Raw genomic sequence first — 18,119 nt, 5'->3', positions numbered from 1 at the left:
CGAGGTACCAGCAGCTAGGACTCATGTTGGATAGAACATCATCCTGACTGTGTTTCTTCCTCCAGGCTGGACCATGGTGGAGAGCAGAGGTTACAACCAGGTGTGAGGAAGTGTAAGTGTGGATCAGTCAGCTTCTCTCTAAAGACAAAGATGATGGAGGTGGTATTTATTCATTAAAACATGACTGGCATGCATCGCCTTTAAACTCTATAATAATAATAATAATAATAATACATGACACTTATATAGCGCTATTATAGAAAGGATCACTAACAGAGAGTAAAGCCTTCAGGTGGGTCCAGGGGCCTCATTTATAAAGCCTTGCGTGCGGCACGTCCTACGCCGGTTTCCCTTTATAAATCACAATCAACTCGAAATGCGGCGCAGCTTTTGCGGGCTTCACGTAACGCCCATATTTGCCTATAAATAGTCAAAGAAACGCCCCGTATTAATATTCATTCTGACTGACTGCAGAAGAAGATCGCAGGGAATGAGGACAGAACAGCTAAAAAAGACATTTCACACCGAGTCAGATTTTGGTTCTTTTGGGGAGGTGGAGATAAATCACATTGTTTGGTGGATGCAGTTTGAACCAGAGTAGCAGCATGGAGGTCGGATCGTCACCAAAATAAATAAATAAGTGGTCCGAAAAAAGTTAATGACAAAATACACATAACCTTCCTCGGTCAGTGTGTCAGTGTGTTTGTACCGGGGACAGGAGACCTATCTGGTGGTTTGTGTTCCAGCTGTCAATCAGCTGTGCGCTGCGTCTCCACTGCAGCCTGTGCGTCTCAATCCCCCGCAGCAACTCTATCCACCACTTAAATGAAATCAAACTAATGTTTCTGTACAATTCACCAACATGGTGTTCTCTTACTTTGCATACCTGTGTTTTACGAGCGACTTATCAAGTCTTGGCAAACGGCATAAAACATGATTAAACATGATAGTATATAAAACCATGCTCTTATTTATACTACCTATAGAAAAGCAAAACGGCCTCAGTTGAGACGTAATTCTGTCCTTCTGCTTACCGCATCATTTATGAGAATACAAGTCATAACATTAAGACAACATGGTACACACGAAGTGCTCTTAAATAACATATCAGTATTTATTTATTTCTCCAAGTTATGTTTTTGTGTGCACTGAGGAGTCTCAAACAGGCGTTTGTTAAATCATTTTAAGATTTAAAGGGGACCTATCATGCAAAATGCACTTTTGTACGTCTTTTATACATGAATATGTGTCCCCGGTGTTCCAGGGAACTCACCAAGTCTCAGAAAACACAACCCTCTCTATTTTCCTCCATACCCAAATCTCTAAAAAAAGGGCTGCAGCGGATCTGATAAAAACTGATCCAGATTTGAAAACTGTCCTGACGTCAGGACGGTGGCGCTACGGCTATTGTACTGGAGACGCTGTAGTACATATGCCAGGCCTGTAAGTGGCGCTGTAGTCTGCCACAAAAGCAGCGAAGAAGACTTCCCGCCCATAGTTACCATGGTTACGCTTCTGTTTATTCTCCGCTGTGGCTTTCTTTCTCCCTCCCCGAGGCAAGCGTTTGCTCCCGCTGCTTTAATTCAATGCAATCCCTCCCCGTCGAGGCAAGCACTGTAATTCTCTCCGGTTAGTCCACCAGCAGATGACAAACACCACCTCTCCGCCTCTTCCAAGGAACGAGGGGACCGTGCGGCAGAGTTTCAGTTTCAGTTTCTTTCGCCGGTCAAGATGTCCGTTAAAGTTTAAATCTTCCGGACAAAATTAGAAAAGTGCCGGTCAAAGGTCTTCTTGTTATTTATTGAGCTTTAAAACAAATGAATAACGACTCTATATAATAAAACACGGAGGACAGAGATCTCTTTTTCTCCCCCTCTTCTGACAGCCCAGCAGCCGATCAGAGCACGGCTCCCCTCTCCTGCAGGGGGGCGTGGTCAGCAGAATCAGACCCGTAGACAGCAAACAGCACATAGAGCGAAATGAGGCATGGCTAAAATGCATGATCTGTTTGGTATTTTGAAAACAGAAACGTATAAATATACCTTATATAGGTATGGCCCTACAATATATCATTTAAATATAGCATGATAGGTTTCACTTAAAGATCTAAGATTTAAGATGTTCATATATGATAAATGAGAGGTAACATTTTATTTATGGTATTATTTCCGAGAGAGAGAGAGAGAGAGACTTTTGACTTTTAATAAAACCTTTATTTAAGTCATTTTAAATAAAAACTTACAAAATCATCACATTCATGACACTTTTTTTTTTTTTAAATCTTCATATCATAGCTCACACATAGAAAACCATTTATTTATTTTTATTCAGCTCCAGCGTACCATCTTCCCTTGCCGTACATAGAACGTGATTGACCCCCCAAAGAGTCCTGAAAGCAGGCAAGTTGTTGGTCACACTGTAAAAGGCATGTTCTACTTTTAGCCGAGCAGCGACCAACCCCTTCACACTCTGAACAACATCTGCCCTAGCATCTGGTTCTTCCTGCTCCTCCAAATTGCTAGCTTAGCAGTTGCAAAGATAGCATTAATCAGAGTGAGAGTTACTCCTTTTTTGCCACATATGTAGGCCCATATACAAAGAGTGGAAGTGAAAACACTTCCCCTAACCCTTCCACCCATCCTTTCAGTAAGGCAAGGCAAGGCAAGTTTATTTATATAGCACCTTTCAACACAAGGCAATTCAAAGTGCTTTACAAAAATGGAAGACATTTTAAAAATGGCATTTAAAATCAGTCATTAAAAAGAAAAGATAATAAAATAAACATTAAAAGAAAAAATACATGGATAAAAGTTAAAAGTTACAGTGCAGTTTAAGATGTGAATAGTTCAATTAAAAGCAGCGGCAAAAAGAAAAGTCTTCAGCCTGGATTTAAAAGTAGTAAGAGTTGCAGCGGACCTGCAGGTTTCTGGGAGTTTGTTCCAGATATTTGGAGCATAATAACTGAATGCTGCTTCTCCATGTTTAGTTCTGACTCTGGGGACAGAAAACAGACCAGTCCCTGAAGACCTGAGAGTTCTGGATGGTTCATAATTTAGCAGGAGGTCAGACATGTATTTTGGGCCTAAACCATTCAAAGCTTTATAAACCAGCAACAATATTTTGAAATCTATTCTTTGACACACAGGAAGCCAGTGTAAGGACTTCAGAACAGGAGTGATGTGATCCACTTTCTTAGTGTTAGTGAGGACTCGAGCAGCGGCGTTCTGAATTAGCTGCAGCTTTCTAATAGATTTTTTAGTGAGGCCTGTAAAGACACCATTGCAGTAGTCGAGTCTACTGAAGAGAAAAGCATGGACAAGTTTTTCCAAATCCTGCTGTGACATTAGTCCTTTAATCCTAGATATGTTCTTTAGGTGATAGTAGGCTGATTTAGTAACTGTTTTAATGTGACTGTTGAAACTCAGGTCAGAGTCCATGACTACACCTAGATTTCTGGCTTTATCTGTTGTTTTGAACATTGCAGACTGAAGCTCAGCGCTAACTTTTATACGTTCTGCCTTGGCTCCAAAAAACCATTACCTCAGTTTTATCTTTGTTTAATTGGAGAAAGTTCTGACACATCCAGTCATTGATTTGTTCAATGCACTTACTCAGTGTTTGAATTGGAGCATAGTCTCCTGGTGAAATTGTTACGTAAATTTGTGTGTCATCCGCATAGCTATGGTAACTTATTTTGTTGTTTTTCATTATCTGAGCCAGTGGTAGCATGTAGATGTTAAAGAGAAGAGGCCCCAAGATGGAGCCTTGAGGTACCCCACATGTCATATTTGTCAACTCAGATGTGTATTTACCTATAGAAACAAAGTTTTTTCTGTCCTTTAAGTAGGACTCAAACCAATTTAGAACTGTTGCTGAAAGTCCCACCCAGTTTTCTAGTCGGTCTAGTAATATGTTGTGGTCAACAGTGTCAAACGCAGCACTGAGATCTAATAATACTAACACTGAAGTTCTGCCACTGTCTGTGTTTAAGTGGATGTCATTGAAGACCTTTACAAGAGCAGTCTCAGTGCTGTGGTTTGGACGAAATCCTGACTGGAACACATCGAAACAATTATTTAAATGCAAGAAGTTACTCAACTGTTGAAATACAACTTTTTCAATGATTTTACCTAGAAATGGCAGGTTTGATATTGGCCTGTAATTGTTCATTACTGAGGCATCTAGATTATTCTTTTTTAAGAGCGGTTTAATGACTGCAGTTTTCAGGGCCTCTGGAAAAATACCTGAGTGAAGAGATGTGTTTACTATATGAAGTAGATCTGAGGCCATGCAAGGAAAAACATCTTTGAAAATCCTGTTGGAATAATATCAAGGCAGCAGGAGGAGGATTTCAGAAGTTGAATAATGTCCTCTAAGTTTTTACCATTAATCTGATGGAATTGTGTCATGGTGTTTGAATTGATATTAGGTGGACATAGGGACAAAACATTTGCTGTACCTGATGCAGAGGCACTGACTGCTTGTCTAATTTTCTGAATTTTGTCAGTGAAGAAGGAGGCAAAATCATTGCACGCCCTGGTGGATAGAAATTCAGAGGCTACTGACACTGGGGGGTTAGTTAGTCTGTCGACGGTAGCAAACAAGGCACGTGCGTTGTTTTTGGTAATGATGTCAGAGAAGAAAGACTGTCGTGCGTTTTTCAATTCCAAATTATAAAGGCCAAGTCTCTCTTTATAGATTTCAAAGTGAACCTGGAGATTTGTTTTTCGCCACCTACGTTCAGCTTTTCGACACTCTCTTTTTTCTGTTCTCACGGTCATGGCCTTTCTCCATGGAGATATTTTCTTGCCAGTCACTTCCTTTACCTTAGTTGGAGCAATGGTATCTATAACATTTTTAATTTTTGAATTAAAATGATCTACTAGCTCATTTACTGAGATGTTAGCAGGGGAGAGTGTGGATGAAAAATGATGAGTAAACATTTCCCTAGTATTTTCAGTTAAATATCGCTTTGTGGTTACCTCTTTCTGAAATTTTTTGTGAACAGAAATAGAGCTCTCAAAGAAAACACAGGAATGATCAGAGAGTGCAACATCAGTCACCACAACCTTTGAGATATTCAGACCCTTTGAGATAATTAAGTCCAGAGTGTGCCCCTTATTGTGCGTGGGCTCCGCCACATGCTGAGTCAGTCCATAGTTATCAAGAACACAACACAGTTCTTTAGCCCCTCTGTCCTGGGGGTTGTCAACATGGATGTTAAAATCACCAACAATGACTAAACGGTCAAAGTCAATACACACTATAGACAGCAGTTCAGTAAAATCATCAAAAAAGCTTGCACAGTATTTGGGTGGTCTATAGATATTTAGGAACAGAGCTCGAGAGGAGCATTTCAGCTGAAGGGCCACATATTCAAAAGAAGCAAAGTCCCCATAAGATGTCTTCCTGCATTGAATGGAATCATTGAACAAAATAGCAACTCCACCCCCTTTCTTATGCAGTCTTTCCTGACTCATAAAACTAAAGTTGGGAGGGGTTGATTCGATAAGAACAGCTGCACTGTTATTTTGTTCAATCCAAGTTTCCGTTAAAAATATAAAATCGAGATTGTGCTCAGTGATAAAATCATTGATTAAAAATGATTTTCCTGCCAAAGACCTGACATCCTTTCAGTAGCCCAAATAAGCCTGCTAGCTGCGTGCAAGAAACTACCAGGTGCTCAACTGTTTCACTCTGCTGGCCAAAAGGGCACTCCTCCCCAGCACTTGGGTCAAGGTGAGCTCGGTGTCTGTTTGTAGCTAAAGCTCCATGTATAATCCTCCACTGGAGGTCAGCCATCCGTTTTTCAACAGGACGCTTATACAGGACCCTCCACCAGCCTTTAGGGGTAAAGTCTGAAGGGAACAACTCGTTCCACCTTGACTCCTTGACCTCAGCCAGAAGACGGATGTTAAGAGTCTTGACACAGCACTGGTACAGCTGCTTTTTCCCACAGGAACTAAACTGCCCAGAATTGGAGTTTTTAGCGAGAGAAGTTTTCCACGCTCCTCTTGCCACTCTCCGACAGCAGGACTAACGGTGAGTGAGGGAAACTCATAGTCATTTTCCTCTTTCCAAGTGTCCAATCTAGCAGGATCCTCAATGAATGCCCTCTCTGGCGCCGACAGGGACTGCATGATGTCTTCAACGATCCTCTGTAGCACTCTGGAAGACCTGATGTTTATGGTGTTACAAAGAGTTTCAACTGATGTTCTTGTTAGATGACCCAGCTTAGTGATGCCAACCTCAACAAACTTTGTTCCCAAAGCTCCAGATGAAAAGGTTGCAGTTGGGAAGAGGTCATTCTTTTGAAGTGGCTCCTCGAACAACCACATTCCCGGTCTCTGTTCCGGGGTCCGTGTGACCTTTAGTGTCTGCCAGGCGTTAAGAACTGATCTGTAGAAGGATGTAAGTCCCGTCAGGTCAGCTTCAGTCGTCCTGATTAGGAACAGGTGTTTATCCATCCCAAGCCTTCCAGCCTTCCTGAGGAGTAGCCGAGCAGGATCCAACCAGCGCTGCCCGCTGCCGTACAGCAGTCTCTGAGCAGTCTGCAGTCTGAAAGCAGCTGTTCTGGACTGAATGTCTATCAGTCCCTGCCCTCCCTCTGCCACAGGGAGATACAGGGCCGAAGCCTTCAGCCAGTGTTGTCCAGACCAGAACAAGTTTACAAGGCACCGCTGTAGTTCTTTCACCAGCCCTGGTGGTGGTGCCAACACTATGAGCTTGTGCCAAAGAGAAGAGGCAACGAGATTATTCACAATCAGAGCTCTTCCCCTGTATGACAGCTGAGGTAGCAACCATTCCCATTTAGACAACTTAGCTTCCACCTTGTCAAGCACTCCCTCCCAGTTCTGTTTTTGAAACTCCTCAGTCCCTAACTGCGCCCCTAGGACTTTAATCCCTCGTCTACCCCACCTGATGCCGCCAGGAAGACTAGAAATGTCCCCTACTCTCCACTGGCCCACTAAAACAGCCTCGCTCTTTCCCCAGTTGACCCTGGCTGAAGATGCTTTTTCGTAAAGGGCAAGGCTTTCTTTCAGTTCCTGAACATCTGTGTGACCCTGGATAATGATATTAATATCATCTGCATATGCTGACACAACAACAGGAGGGCTGTGAGACATCTCTGGTAGACAGAGACCCCTCAGTCGGCTCCTCAACCTGCAGAGAAGAGGCTCAATGGCAATACTGTAAAGCTGACCTGAGATAGGACAGCCCTGCCTGATCCCCCTCCCAACCGGCACAGGAACACTCAACCCTCCCCCCACTTTGATTACACAAAACGCTTCATGATACAGAATCCTTACCCAGGACAGGAACCCCTCCCCAACACCAAAAGCCTGCAGTGTGGTAAAGAGAAAATTGTGATCTATACGATCAAAAGCCTTCTCTTGGTCAATAGATATGATGCCAGCATTGATATTATGCAATTTACATTGTCAAACACATCCCTCATTAAAAACAAACTATCAAGCATAGACCTATCTGGCACACAGTATGATTGATCCACAACAATTAATTGACCAATAAACAGTTTTAGTCTGTTTGATAAAACCTTTGAGAGGATTTTGTAGTCCGTACATAAAAGAGCCACTGGTCTCCAGTTTTTTAAAGAGGTCAAATCTCCCTTTTTAGGAAGCAGAGAGAGAACTGCCCGCCTGGAGGAAGCTGGGAGCATCCCCTTTTCAAAACATTCTTTAAAAACATCCACAATGTCCTGTCCCATAAGACTCCAAAAATGCTTAAAAAAGTCTGATGATAATCCATCTATTCCAGGAGCCTTTCCTGACGCCATCTGAGACACAGCGGCAGTTAGTTCTTCATAAGTCAGTTCAGAGCTGAGCGTGTTCTGTCCCTCTGAGCTCAGATGAGGAAGTCCCTCCAGAAGCTCTGCAGCAGAGTCCACATCACAGAGCTGAGCGTGTTCTGTCCCTCTGAGCTCAGATGAGGAAGTCCCTGCAGAAGCTCTGCAGCAGAGTCCACATCACAGAGCTGAGTGTGTTCTGTCCCTCTGAGCTCAGATGAGGAAGTCCCTGCAGAAGCTCTGCAGCAGAATCCACATCACAGAGCTGAGCGTGTTCTGTCCCTCTGAGCTCAGATGAGGAAGTCCCTCCAGAAGCTCTGCAGCAGAATCCACATCACACTCATCAGCCTTGAACAAATCTGTGTAGAAATCTTCTGCATGCTTCCTCATCTCAGCCGGCTCTGTGGTCACCTTTCCCTCAGGAAGCCGCAGACACAACATCTGTTTTCTCTTTACCACTGATTTTTCCAAACTGAAAAAGAAGGCAGTGGGTGCGTCTATGTCCTGGAGTTTGGTGAAACGGGCTCGGACTAAAGCTCCTTTGGCTCTTTCTTGCATAAAGGAGTTAAGCTCCTGTCTTTTTTCTTTTAAACTGGCATTATTCTGCGGATCAGCATGTGAGACACTTTCCAAGTCTGTTATCTCTTTTTCTAAATTCTCCACTACTCTCTTAATGTTGGCTGTTGAATAGGAGGTGTATTGTTGACAGAAAACCTTCATGTGGGCTTTTCCTACCTCCCACCACTGAGTAAGGGAAGACAAACCATCTTTCCTAGATCTCCAGTAAGCCCAAAACATTTTAAAATGTTCACAGAAATTCAAATCCTGTAATAATCTATTATTAAAATGCCAAAAAGATCTGGGTTTTCCGTTGGAAGATAAGATCAGCTCCATCAAAACTAAATGATGGTCTGTGAAAGCCACAGGGATGATCTGACAGTTTGTAACCCTAGCAGAAAAGGCCTTGGGTAAATCAAACCTGTCCACTCTGGCTGCACTAACTCTACCATCTGATATTTGAACCCATGTGTATTGCTTGCATGTAGGATGCATCCTCCTCCACACATCCACTAAATCACTTTTCTTTAGAACATGAGACAATACAGAGGAAGACTGAAGATGTGGCTCAACTCCAGTCCTATCCAAAGTCAAGTCAGTGCAACAGTTCCAGTCTCCGCCCAAAACAATAAACTCCCCTTGACCAATATCACTTATTCTCTCTTCCAATACTTTAAAGATCTCTTCACGCTCAGAGCCTTGGTTTGGTGCACATTAATAAAGCTAATCAGAAACTCATCTATTCCAGCTCTCACTAGAATAACTTTGCCCTTCACTTCCTCTGTGCTGGATATTATCTTTATATTTCAAAGAGGGGAGAATAAAATAGCTACTCCTGCACTCCAATGTGTCCCATGGCTAAGGACATGCTGCCCCCCCAGGAGCGGGCATGGCGGCCCCTGGTGCTGCAGGCAAGGGGTAACGGCTACACCGGGCGCAACGAGTGCGGGCACGGCAGCCGTTTGCACGGCTGCACAGGGCGTGGGCTGCAGACACGAGCACGTCTGCCCCGGAAAAAGGGGCCGTAGCTCCGGTAGCTCCGGTAGCTCCGGCAACTCCCCGCACGGGCCGAGCAATCCCGCTGGTTCCCTCTCCACTCTCATTCACAATATTCCCTTCCAAAAGAAGTGCTGCTATCAGTCTCTGTGGACAAGTGATCCTCTTGTGCCCCACATCACCACACCCAAAACACTTGACACTGCCAGCACTCGCATACACCATATAAAAACCCTCCTCATATTTAATACGGAAAGACACATCCAGTGTTTGTGATGTGCAGTCCAGAAACGTGAACACCTGTCTCCGCAGAGACTGGACGTGCTTCAGCTTAGTGTCTTTACAGCCCAGACTCACCGTGCGGAAACCACTCGCCATTCTCCCGGAGCGTTTGAGCTCTTTCTCCAGCGTTTCATTAGGAATAAATGGAGGGACTCCCGATATGGTAATCTGGGTAGAAGGCACTGCCAGCGGGGACACCTGTATAAACTCATCATTTATGTTTAAGCCACTTTCAATGAACTGGCTGACCAACTCCTGCTTCTTTACAAAAACCACCACAGCTTTATTCATGCGGGATGCGTAGGAGATGTTTCCGTGTCCCACCTGCTCCCCCACCGCCAGCAGCACACTCTCCACCGTGCTGTTCTCCTGAGGGATCACCCTCACCCCGTGTCGCAGGGACGGCATCTCACAGGAAGCCATCCCTGCAGAGAAACACGCTTCTCTCACGGAAGAAACACTAAACCACACTCACAACAATCAAGACCAATAAACAATCATACAATAAACAAAGTAGAGGAAGAAAAAAGAGAAAACTTTTACGAAAAGTTAGTTATCAAACCTCACCACGCTCTCAGCTCACCACCACCGAACTCCTCACACACTCTGAGAGAGAGAGAGAGAGAGAGAGATGGAGAGAGAGAGATGAGGGAGAGAGACCGAGCAGAGGAAGAGAGTGAGAGAGAGAGAGAGGAGAGAGAGAAGAGAGAGAGAGAGAGAGAGAGTTTTTTGATTTTTCAAACCACTTTTATTCACAAAGCAAATAACCAAACAGACACAATGACACACATTGTCAGTTCAGAAAACGACTGAAAATAAGATCCTCATTCACCACAGAACACAAAGCATTTTTAAGACACCACATGGCCTCAAATTCTCCCACATTTTTGGTTAAACAAAAGTAACTGTAATCCGTTTTTAATCTTGCTTTTACCATCCGCTTGAAAATCAAAACTGCATCGGTATCCAGTGACTCCGCAACTTTATTCCTCCTGCTGAGGTAGATGGCCATTTAGCCTGCCCCAACAAAAAATTCAAAAGCTGACTTTTGCACTTTTGCTTCTGGCTGTACCTACAACCCAAAATGAACATTGACTTAGAAAAAACCACATTAAACAAAATCAACATCTGAGCGAGTAACTGAAAAAGACAAAAGAGTCGACCACATTCTGTAAAGCAATGAAAAATGGTTTCCCTCTGTTCACAGAAAGGACAGGCATCAGACACTGTAGGGTTGATCACTGAAACAAAGGCATTTACCGCTACCGCAGCGTGGAGAACCCTCCACTGGAGGTCCCCACCCCTCTTAGTCAGCGGAGGCTTGTAGAGCGCTCTCCACTCAGGCTTCTGAGCCTCCGTCAGGCCCAGGTGGGCTCTCCACTGGGTGTCCACTCGCTCCTGGAGTCTGCTCTGATTCAGCACCTTTGTCACCAAATAATAAAAGGTTTTGTTGGACATGGTGCTAAACTTAAAATCGGTAACATTGTTCAACTTTAACAAAAAACCCTCACAACTGAGATCAGGAAAACATAGCATCTCTGGAAAAAAGTCATTGTCATTTGGAGACTTCAGTCCGTTACAATGAGCAGCAATCAGTGCCAGCTCTGATTGGCTGAGCTGCTGTTTCCAGCTCTGCAGCAGGAGGCTGACCACCCGGACTGACCTGAGGCTCAGACGTGAGGCCAGGCCTGCAGCGTTGTCTAGGCGGGGGCCACACACCTCCACCACCTGGCCCAGCGTGAGGATCCTCTCCTCACAGAGTCTCTGTTGTAGAGAAGGCCCTACTCCACACACAAACCGAGATCCACGGACCACCGGCTCTCTGAGGAGCCAGAACAGTGAGCCACAGCAGTCTGGTCTCTCTTTTCTGAGTAGTCCCCACACCTTGAAGAGACCTCCATAGAAACCCGAGAGATTATTCAGGCGTAATCCTTTCAGGTCCATTAGGAACAGCGACTCAGCCAGACCCAGCCCACCACAGCGCTCCAGTAAGGCCCGAGCTACGGGTCTCCAGACCAGGTCAGCAGGTCCAGTCAGGAACCTCTGGACGAACCGGAGCCTGAAAGCAGCCCCTCTGCTCGCCAGGTGAACCAGGCCATGTCCCCCCTCTTCCTTTGGCAGGAACAGGACGCTCTGAGGGACCCAGTGCATGCGGTCCCAGAAGAAGTCCACCATGAGAGCCTGCACCCTGGACAGCAGGTTTACGGGCGGGTCGGTGCATGCCAGCCGGTGAGCCAGCATGGAGGAAACAAGGTTGTTTAAAATAAGGATACGCCCTTTAAAAGAAAGTTTGGGAAGGATCCACTTCCACTTCTTTAACCGGCCTTCCACTTTCTCTATAAGCCCGTCCCAGTTTTTCAAACAAAACGTGTCATCACCAAGATAAATACCCAGGTACTTTAACCCTGCCCTTTTCCAACCAAGGCCCCCAGGTAACAACAAGCTGTCAATGCTGCCCTCTCCTACTGCTAAAGCCTCACTTTTCCCCCAGTTGACTCGAGCAGATGAGATTTTGCAAAAATTGCTCACAGTTTCAGTTAAAACATTGATATCCTCTTGTTTTTTAACAAAGACCATTATGTCGTCCGCATAAGCAGACAATTTAAAAACATCCCTACAGCCAGGAAAAGAGAAACCCTGTAACTTGGACCTTAACCGGTGTAAAAAAGGCTCTATGGCCAGGGAGTAGAGCATCCCGGACAAAGAGCAGCCCTGTCGGATTCCTCTCTGAGCTTCAAAAGGAGCAAACAAACTACCGTTTATCTTCAGTACACTCTCAATGTCCCTGTACAAGACCTGGATCTTGGCTATGAGACCAGAGCTGAACCCAAAAGCTTCCAGCGTCTGCCACAAGTACTGGTGCTCAACTCGGTCAAAAGCCTTTTCTTGGTCTAGAGAAATCAGACCAAGCTCACAGCCCAATGAACCGGAGAGGTCCAAAACATCCCGAATTAGAGTCACGTTGTCAGTTATCAACCTGCTGGGTACACAGTATGTCTGGTCTACGTGAATGACATGCTCCATCACTTTTCTCAGCCTCGTTGCTAACACTTTGGAAAGCAGCTTGTAGTCGGTACAGAGTAGAGACACAGGACGCCAGTTCTTAATCTCCTGCAGGTCTCCTTTCTTAGGGAGGAGAGTGAGCACAGCTCTCCTGCAACTCAGAGGCAACCTCCCGTTACTTAGACTGTCTCTGAGCACACTCAGCAGGTCGTCTCCTATAACCGGCCAGAGAGCCTTATAGAAGTCTGCAGGCAGGCCGTCTATGCCAGGAGCCTTCCCACTCTGCATGCTCTGCAGGGCCTCCTGCAGCTCCTGGGCAGAGAGCTCCGCCTCCAGCTCTGCATGGTCCTCCTCAGGGACGTTAGGAAGGCCCTCATAGAACGACTGCGCCACCTCTGGCTCGGCCTGGAACTCTGTTTGGTAGAGCTCTTTGTAGAACTCCACAGCACACTGACGAATGTCGGCGGACTCCTGAAGCAGCTGCCCCGCATTGGATCGCAGGGAGTGCATCAGCCTCCTCTGACCATTCTTACGCTCCAGACCAAAGAAAAAGTGAGAGGGAGCATCCATTTTCACGATGTTCTGAAACCGGGATCTGACCAGAGCACCCTGAGCAGAAAACCCCAGCAGGTCAGACAGAGCTGTGTTTTTACTTTTGAAAACTTTAACATGTTCTCGCTCTCCTGTGGAGTCTGCCAACCCTGCAGCTCCACCACTTCTCTCTCCAGAGCTCTCAGAGATCTAGCCATGTCCTTTGTGACATTGAAAGTGTACTGTTGGCAAAGCTGCTTGATTTTCACTTTACCTATATCCCACCACTGCTGAAGAGAATTGTACTCACTCTTAGATAACCGGTAGTTTTCCCAAAAAAACTTAAAAACATTTTTAAAATGGTTGTCGGCCAACAGAGAAGCATTAAAGTGCCAGTACGCACTATTACACTTAACATGATTAATAAAAAGTGAGACCTGTACGAGGGAATGGTCAGAGATTCCCACTGGACTGATGGAGCAGCTTCTGCTTACATTAATGTGATGGCTAAACACATAGACACGGTCCAGCCTAGCTAGAGACAACATGTTATCCCTAGAGTGCACCACGTGTACTGCCGCTGGCCCGGGTGGAAGTGCCTCCACACATCACACAGCTCAAAGGTTTCTGTGAGTCTCATTAAGGCACTCTTTGAGGCAGCATGCGGCTCCTGGTGGTTCCTATCCAGCACAGGGTTCTCTGTGCAGTTGAAGTCCCCCCCCAGGAACAGATACTCCTCCCTATCACAGGTGCTAAGAGTATCTTTCAGTTTCTCAAAAAACAAAAGCCTCTCTGCGCCCACACAGGGAGCATAAATATTTATAAAACATATTTTTACTTTTTCAAATTCAGCATTTACTTTTAGCAAGTGTCCTGGGATGACCTCATCGACCGTACAGGAGAAGGGTGTAAAGCCCCTTGCAAAGAGAATTGCGACCCCTCCACTATTGCTGAACTTATGGCTGAAGAAACCCTCCCCCCCCCACTCCCTCCTCCAGTCACTCTCGTTCTCAGCAGTGCTGTGAGTCTCTTGGAGAAACGTCACATTTAGACTCTTGTTTTCTACTAAAGTAAATAAAGATGCTCTTTTCGCATCCCCCCGAGCACCGTTAATGTTTAAAGAGCCCAGCTTTATGTCACTCATAATTAAATTATAGTTGCATCCTAACAAAATCAAAAACCTGACTGAAGAAAAATAAAGGAGAAATAATAAATACAAGATGTACTTATTCATAATTCTTTGCACTTTCCTCTCTAACCCTCTGAAGTATCTTCTTTAACCTAGCCTTCTCTGGGCTGCTGAAGACAGGTTCCCCTAAGGCTTCTGGGCGCCGCATGAGAGCCTTGGCAGAATTGTGAAAAATCTGCAAATCAGCAAAAAAATTCTCTAACTTCACCCCCCTCAACCCCTTAGTTTCCGCCAGAAAGGATCTGATCCTCTGGAAAGAGTACTCCTCTCCCTTTTCTACCTCAACCATGTCAAAGAATGACTCACTGTCACTGTCCTCTGAGTCCTCTGTGTCTCCCTCTGGCTGAGAGGAGGAACACAGCGACTCTGTCCTTGACACCTTCCCTTTCTGTGCCACACTGCCTTTGCTCACTTCTTCGTTTTTTCTTTTGACAGGCAACCTTAATAAATCCTCATCCATTTCAACATCCTCCAGAACAGACTCAGCTACTCTGGCTGCAGTGTGCTCACTATCTGCTTTCTGTGTGACCAGAGTGTCTATGTGTGTGATACTGTGTGTATCTGCCTGTGTGCTTTCTGTGTGTGAAACCGTTGGCTCTGCCACGGACCCACTGACCTGCGGTTCCACCACCGGCGTTTCCGCCGCGGGCGCGTGCGCGGGCCCAGCCGTGCACAAAACAACCGGCAGCGGCTCCGCAGCGGGCGCGGACCCCAGCACCGGCGGCCCGGCCGCGGACAAAGGGACCGGCAGCGGCAGCGGATCCGCCGCAGGCGCGGGCCCCAGCACCGGCGGCCCGGCCGTGGACAAGTCAACCGGTAGCGGTTCCGCCGCTGGCACGGACACCGTCGGGCCGGCTGCGAGCGCGGACACCACGGGCGCGTCCACCGCCCTCTCCGGGCATGCGCGGATCAGGTGTCCTGCCGCTCCACAACCAAAACATCTCAAAATATCAGACGTTACATGGACAGTATACACAAAATCATCAATTTTAAACTTGAGAGCCAGATTTAATTCCCCTTCATCCTTTTTCAGGACCATCAGCACCTGTCTCCTAAAAGACACAACGTGCTTGAGGTGCGGGGATTTACAGCCCAGGGGGATCATCTTAATGGGAGACGCAAGCTGCCCGTGTCGAGCCAGCTCTCTCTCCAACAACTCGTTTCTAAGAAACGGGGGCACATTTGAAATTATAACTTTTTTAGCAGGAGTGACAAGGGGTAGCACGGGTAATATCGTCCCTTTAATCACTAGCCCGCTCTCCACCAGCTGGTTAGCTTTCTCCGTGCAGTCTAAAAATATAACCACCGCACTGTTCATGCGGGAGGCAGATTTGACTCTGCCATATCCCACCACAGCCCCCACAGCCAGACCACACTCCTCCACCGACACACCGTCAGGTGGAGAGAGCTTGATGGCGTGTTTGCGAGTCAGCTTCTCCAACCCGGCGCAGCTGCCACGGAACGCCATGCCGGGCGGCGTGACTGCAGCTGCAGCCGCTAGACAAACAATTAGACAAACAAATCACCAGTGCAACCAAACAACACCAAAGTCGGACAAGTGATGCACAATGACATAAACTATCGCCCAGAGAAAAGTGAAATATTAACAAAGGTTTGAAAAGTTGTAAACTTTAAAGATCGCTCTCCGCTATACTCACCTGTCCACTCACAATCAGAGAGAGAGAGAGAGAGAGATGAGAGAGCGATGAGATGAGAGAGATGAGCCGAGATGACGGAGAGAGATGAGACCCGAGAGGAGAGATGAGAGAGAAGGAGAGGAGAGATGAGGGAGAGGAGAGCAGAGAGGAGAGAGAGAGATGAGAGAGAGAGAGAGAGTAGAGAGAGAGAGAGAGAGAGAGAGGAGAGAGAGAGAGATCAGAGTGTTACCCCTTAGATCAGGTCTCTAGTGATGGTGTGCTCAAAGTGATTGAAGCATGTCACTTGAACATGTGCAGCTGGAGTCTTTCAGCAACTGGGTCAGAACCTGCTGAACTAGCTGCATCACCTTTAAACTTTATAATAATAATACATGACTCTTATAGAGCGCTGTTATAGAAAGATCACTAACAGAGAGGAAAGCCTTCAGGTGAGTCTGGTGATAAACTGCTGTCTGTGTCTCTCCTCAGATTCCTGTGAACTCACCCTGGACTCAAACACAGTGAAGAGATACCTCATACTGTCTGAGGACAACAGGAAGGAGGAGCAGCCATATCCTGATCATCCAGAGAGGTTTGAGTACTGGCCTCAGCTGATGTGCAGAGAAGCTCTGACTGGTCGCTGTTACTGGGAGGTCGAGAGGAGAGGAGAGGTTGATATAGCAGTGACTTACAGAGGAATTAGGAGGAAAGGAGACGGAGGGGAATGTAGGTTTGGATGGAATGATCAGTCCTGGAGACTGAACTGCTCTGGTAGAGGTTACTCTGTCTGGCACAATGAGAGAGAAACAAACATCTCCTCCTCCTCCTCCTCCTCCTCCCCCTTCTTCCCCTCCTCCTCTGGTAGAGTAGCAGTGTATCTGGATCATCCTGCTGGCTCTCTCTCCTTCTACAGAGTCTCCTCTGACACACTGACCCACCTCCACACCTTCAGAACCACATTCACTGAACCTCTCTACGCTGGGTTTGGGTTCTGGTCAGATGGCTGCTCAGTGTCTCTGTGTCCTCTGTAGGAGGAGACCACTTCCTGTCCTGGGTTTAAGGGTTGCTGTTTTAAATCTGGCTCACTGATTGTGTCTTTACTGTCAGAAGTGTTTTTATCAGAGAGTCTTTCATTGGGTGATGAATCTCTCCTTATCAGTTCAGTTATAAGTTGGACAGATGAATCAAAAGGTCAATGATTGTTGATTCTTGAAAATGCTTTAAGAAACTCAACAGCCTTCATCTCAGCTCTCCAGAGGGTTTACTTTATTGAGTTAGCAGCTCATTCCTTCAAACAGAAACTTCAGAGTGATTATAATGGGAGCAGATAGAAAGAAAGGTGGGCACACATGAATACCGTGATATATATTTGTACATATATATTGAAGTAGTACAATATATGACAAGTTTAATCTGTGGGCCATATCTCATTATACTGTCTGAATTAGCTGAGGGCCCAAAGTGTTGTTTAATGTTTAATAAAATGGCGGCTATGTCAACTGTTGAAGAAAGGAAGAAAATGGAACAATGTATTTTATTATATAAAGCTTAAATATGTTAAAAACTGTGTTAAACTCTGAATGCCATAGTCATGTATCGTATAGTTTAACGCTTTAGCAATATAAACAGGATGTATAACAGAAATCCTTACATGGGTACTTGTAAAGACCTATGTAGCAAAGTACGCACTTCCTCTTTCCAGGAGATGAACATCTGTTATGCACTTCCTTGCGGGAAGTGAACATTTAACCATAAAGCAACAAAGAAGGACACCTGATGTGACAAACCACGTGAACAAAGAGGATATAAGGAGACTGAAGAACATTTGAAATCAGTTCCTCTTGAACTCAGTTCTTCTTGCAGAAGACTGAAGAACCCCCGATACTAACTAGTAGTGGGGCAAACCTAGACGGAGCAGATATCATCTATATCTGAGCTAAACGCAGTTCATTATAGTGTGTGGTGTTATAACTTGTGAAACTTTAAATAAAACGACCTGTTCACACTTGTGAGAGGAAACTAAAGTTCACGTAGCCCTTCTGATTATTGCTGGATAAGTGACAAATGAGACGGAAATGTAACCTGTTCCCATGAACATCCTGCATTCAAACCTCAC

At 45.6% G+C, this 18,119-nt stretch overlaps 1 protein-coding gene across 1 annotated transcript in view; it reads left to right on the top strand.

Moving 5' to 3' along the window:
- The window catches only part of LOC117479853 (NACHT, LRR and PYD domains-containing protein 12-like), a 105,233-nt gene extending 87,206 nt beyond the window's left edge, over window positions 1-18,027 (top strand). The window contains exons 8-9 of the mRNA XM_034126956.1: window positions 66-112; window positions 16,493-18,027. Coding sequence (XP_033982847.1) covers window positions 66-112; window positions 16,493-17,034 — 589 coding nt within the window. The 3' untranslated portion in view covers window positions 17,035-18,027. The remainder of the gene's footprint in view (window positions 1-65; window positions 113-16,492) is intronic.
- The last annotated feature ends 92 nt before the right edge of the window (window positions 18,028-18,119 follow it).

The sequence above is a fragment of the Trematomus bernacchii genome, unplaced genomic scaffold (assembly GCF_902827165.1).
Source record: "Trematomus bernacchii unplaced genomic scaffold, fTreBer1.1, whole genome shotgun sequence".
NCBI lineage: Eukaryota > Metazoa > Chordata > Actinopteri > Perciformes > Nototheniidae > Trematomus > Trematomus bernacchii.
Note: the sequence above shows the minus strand (reverse complement) of the source record. Positions and strands in the feature narration are given on the sequence as shown.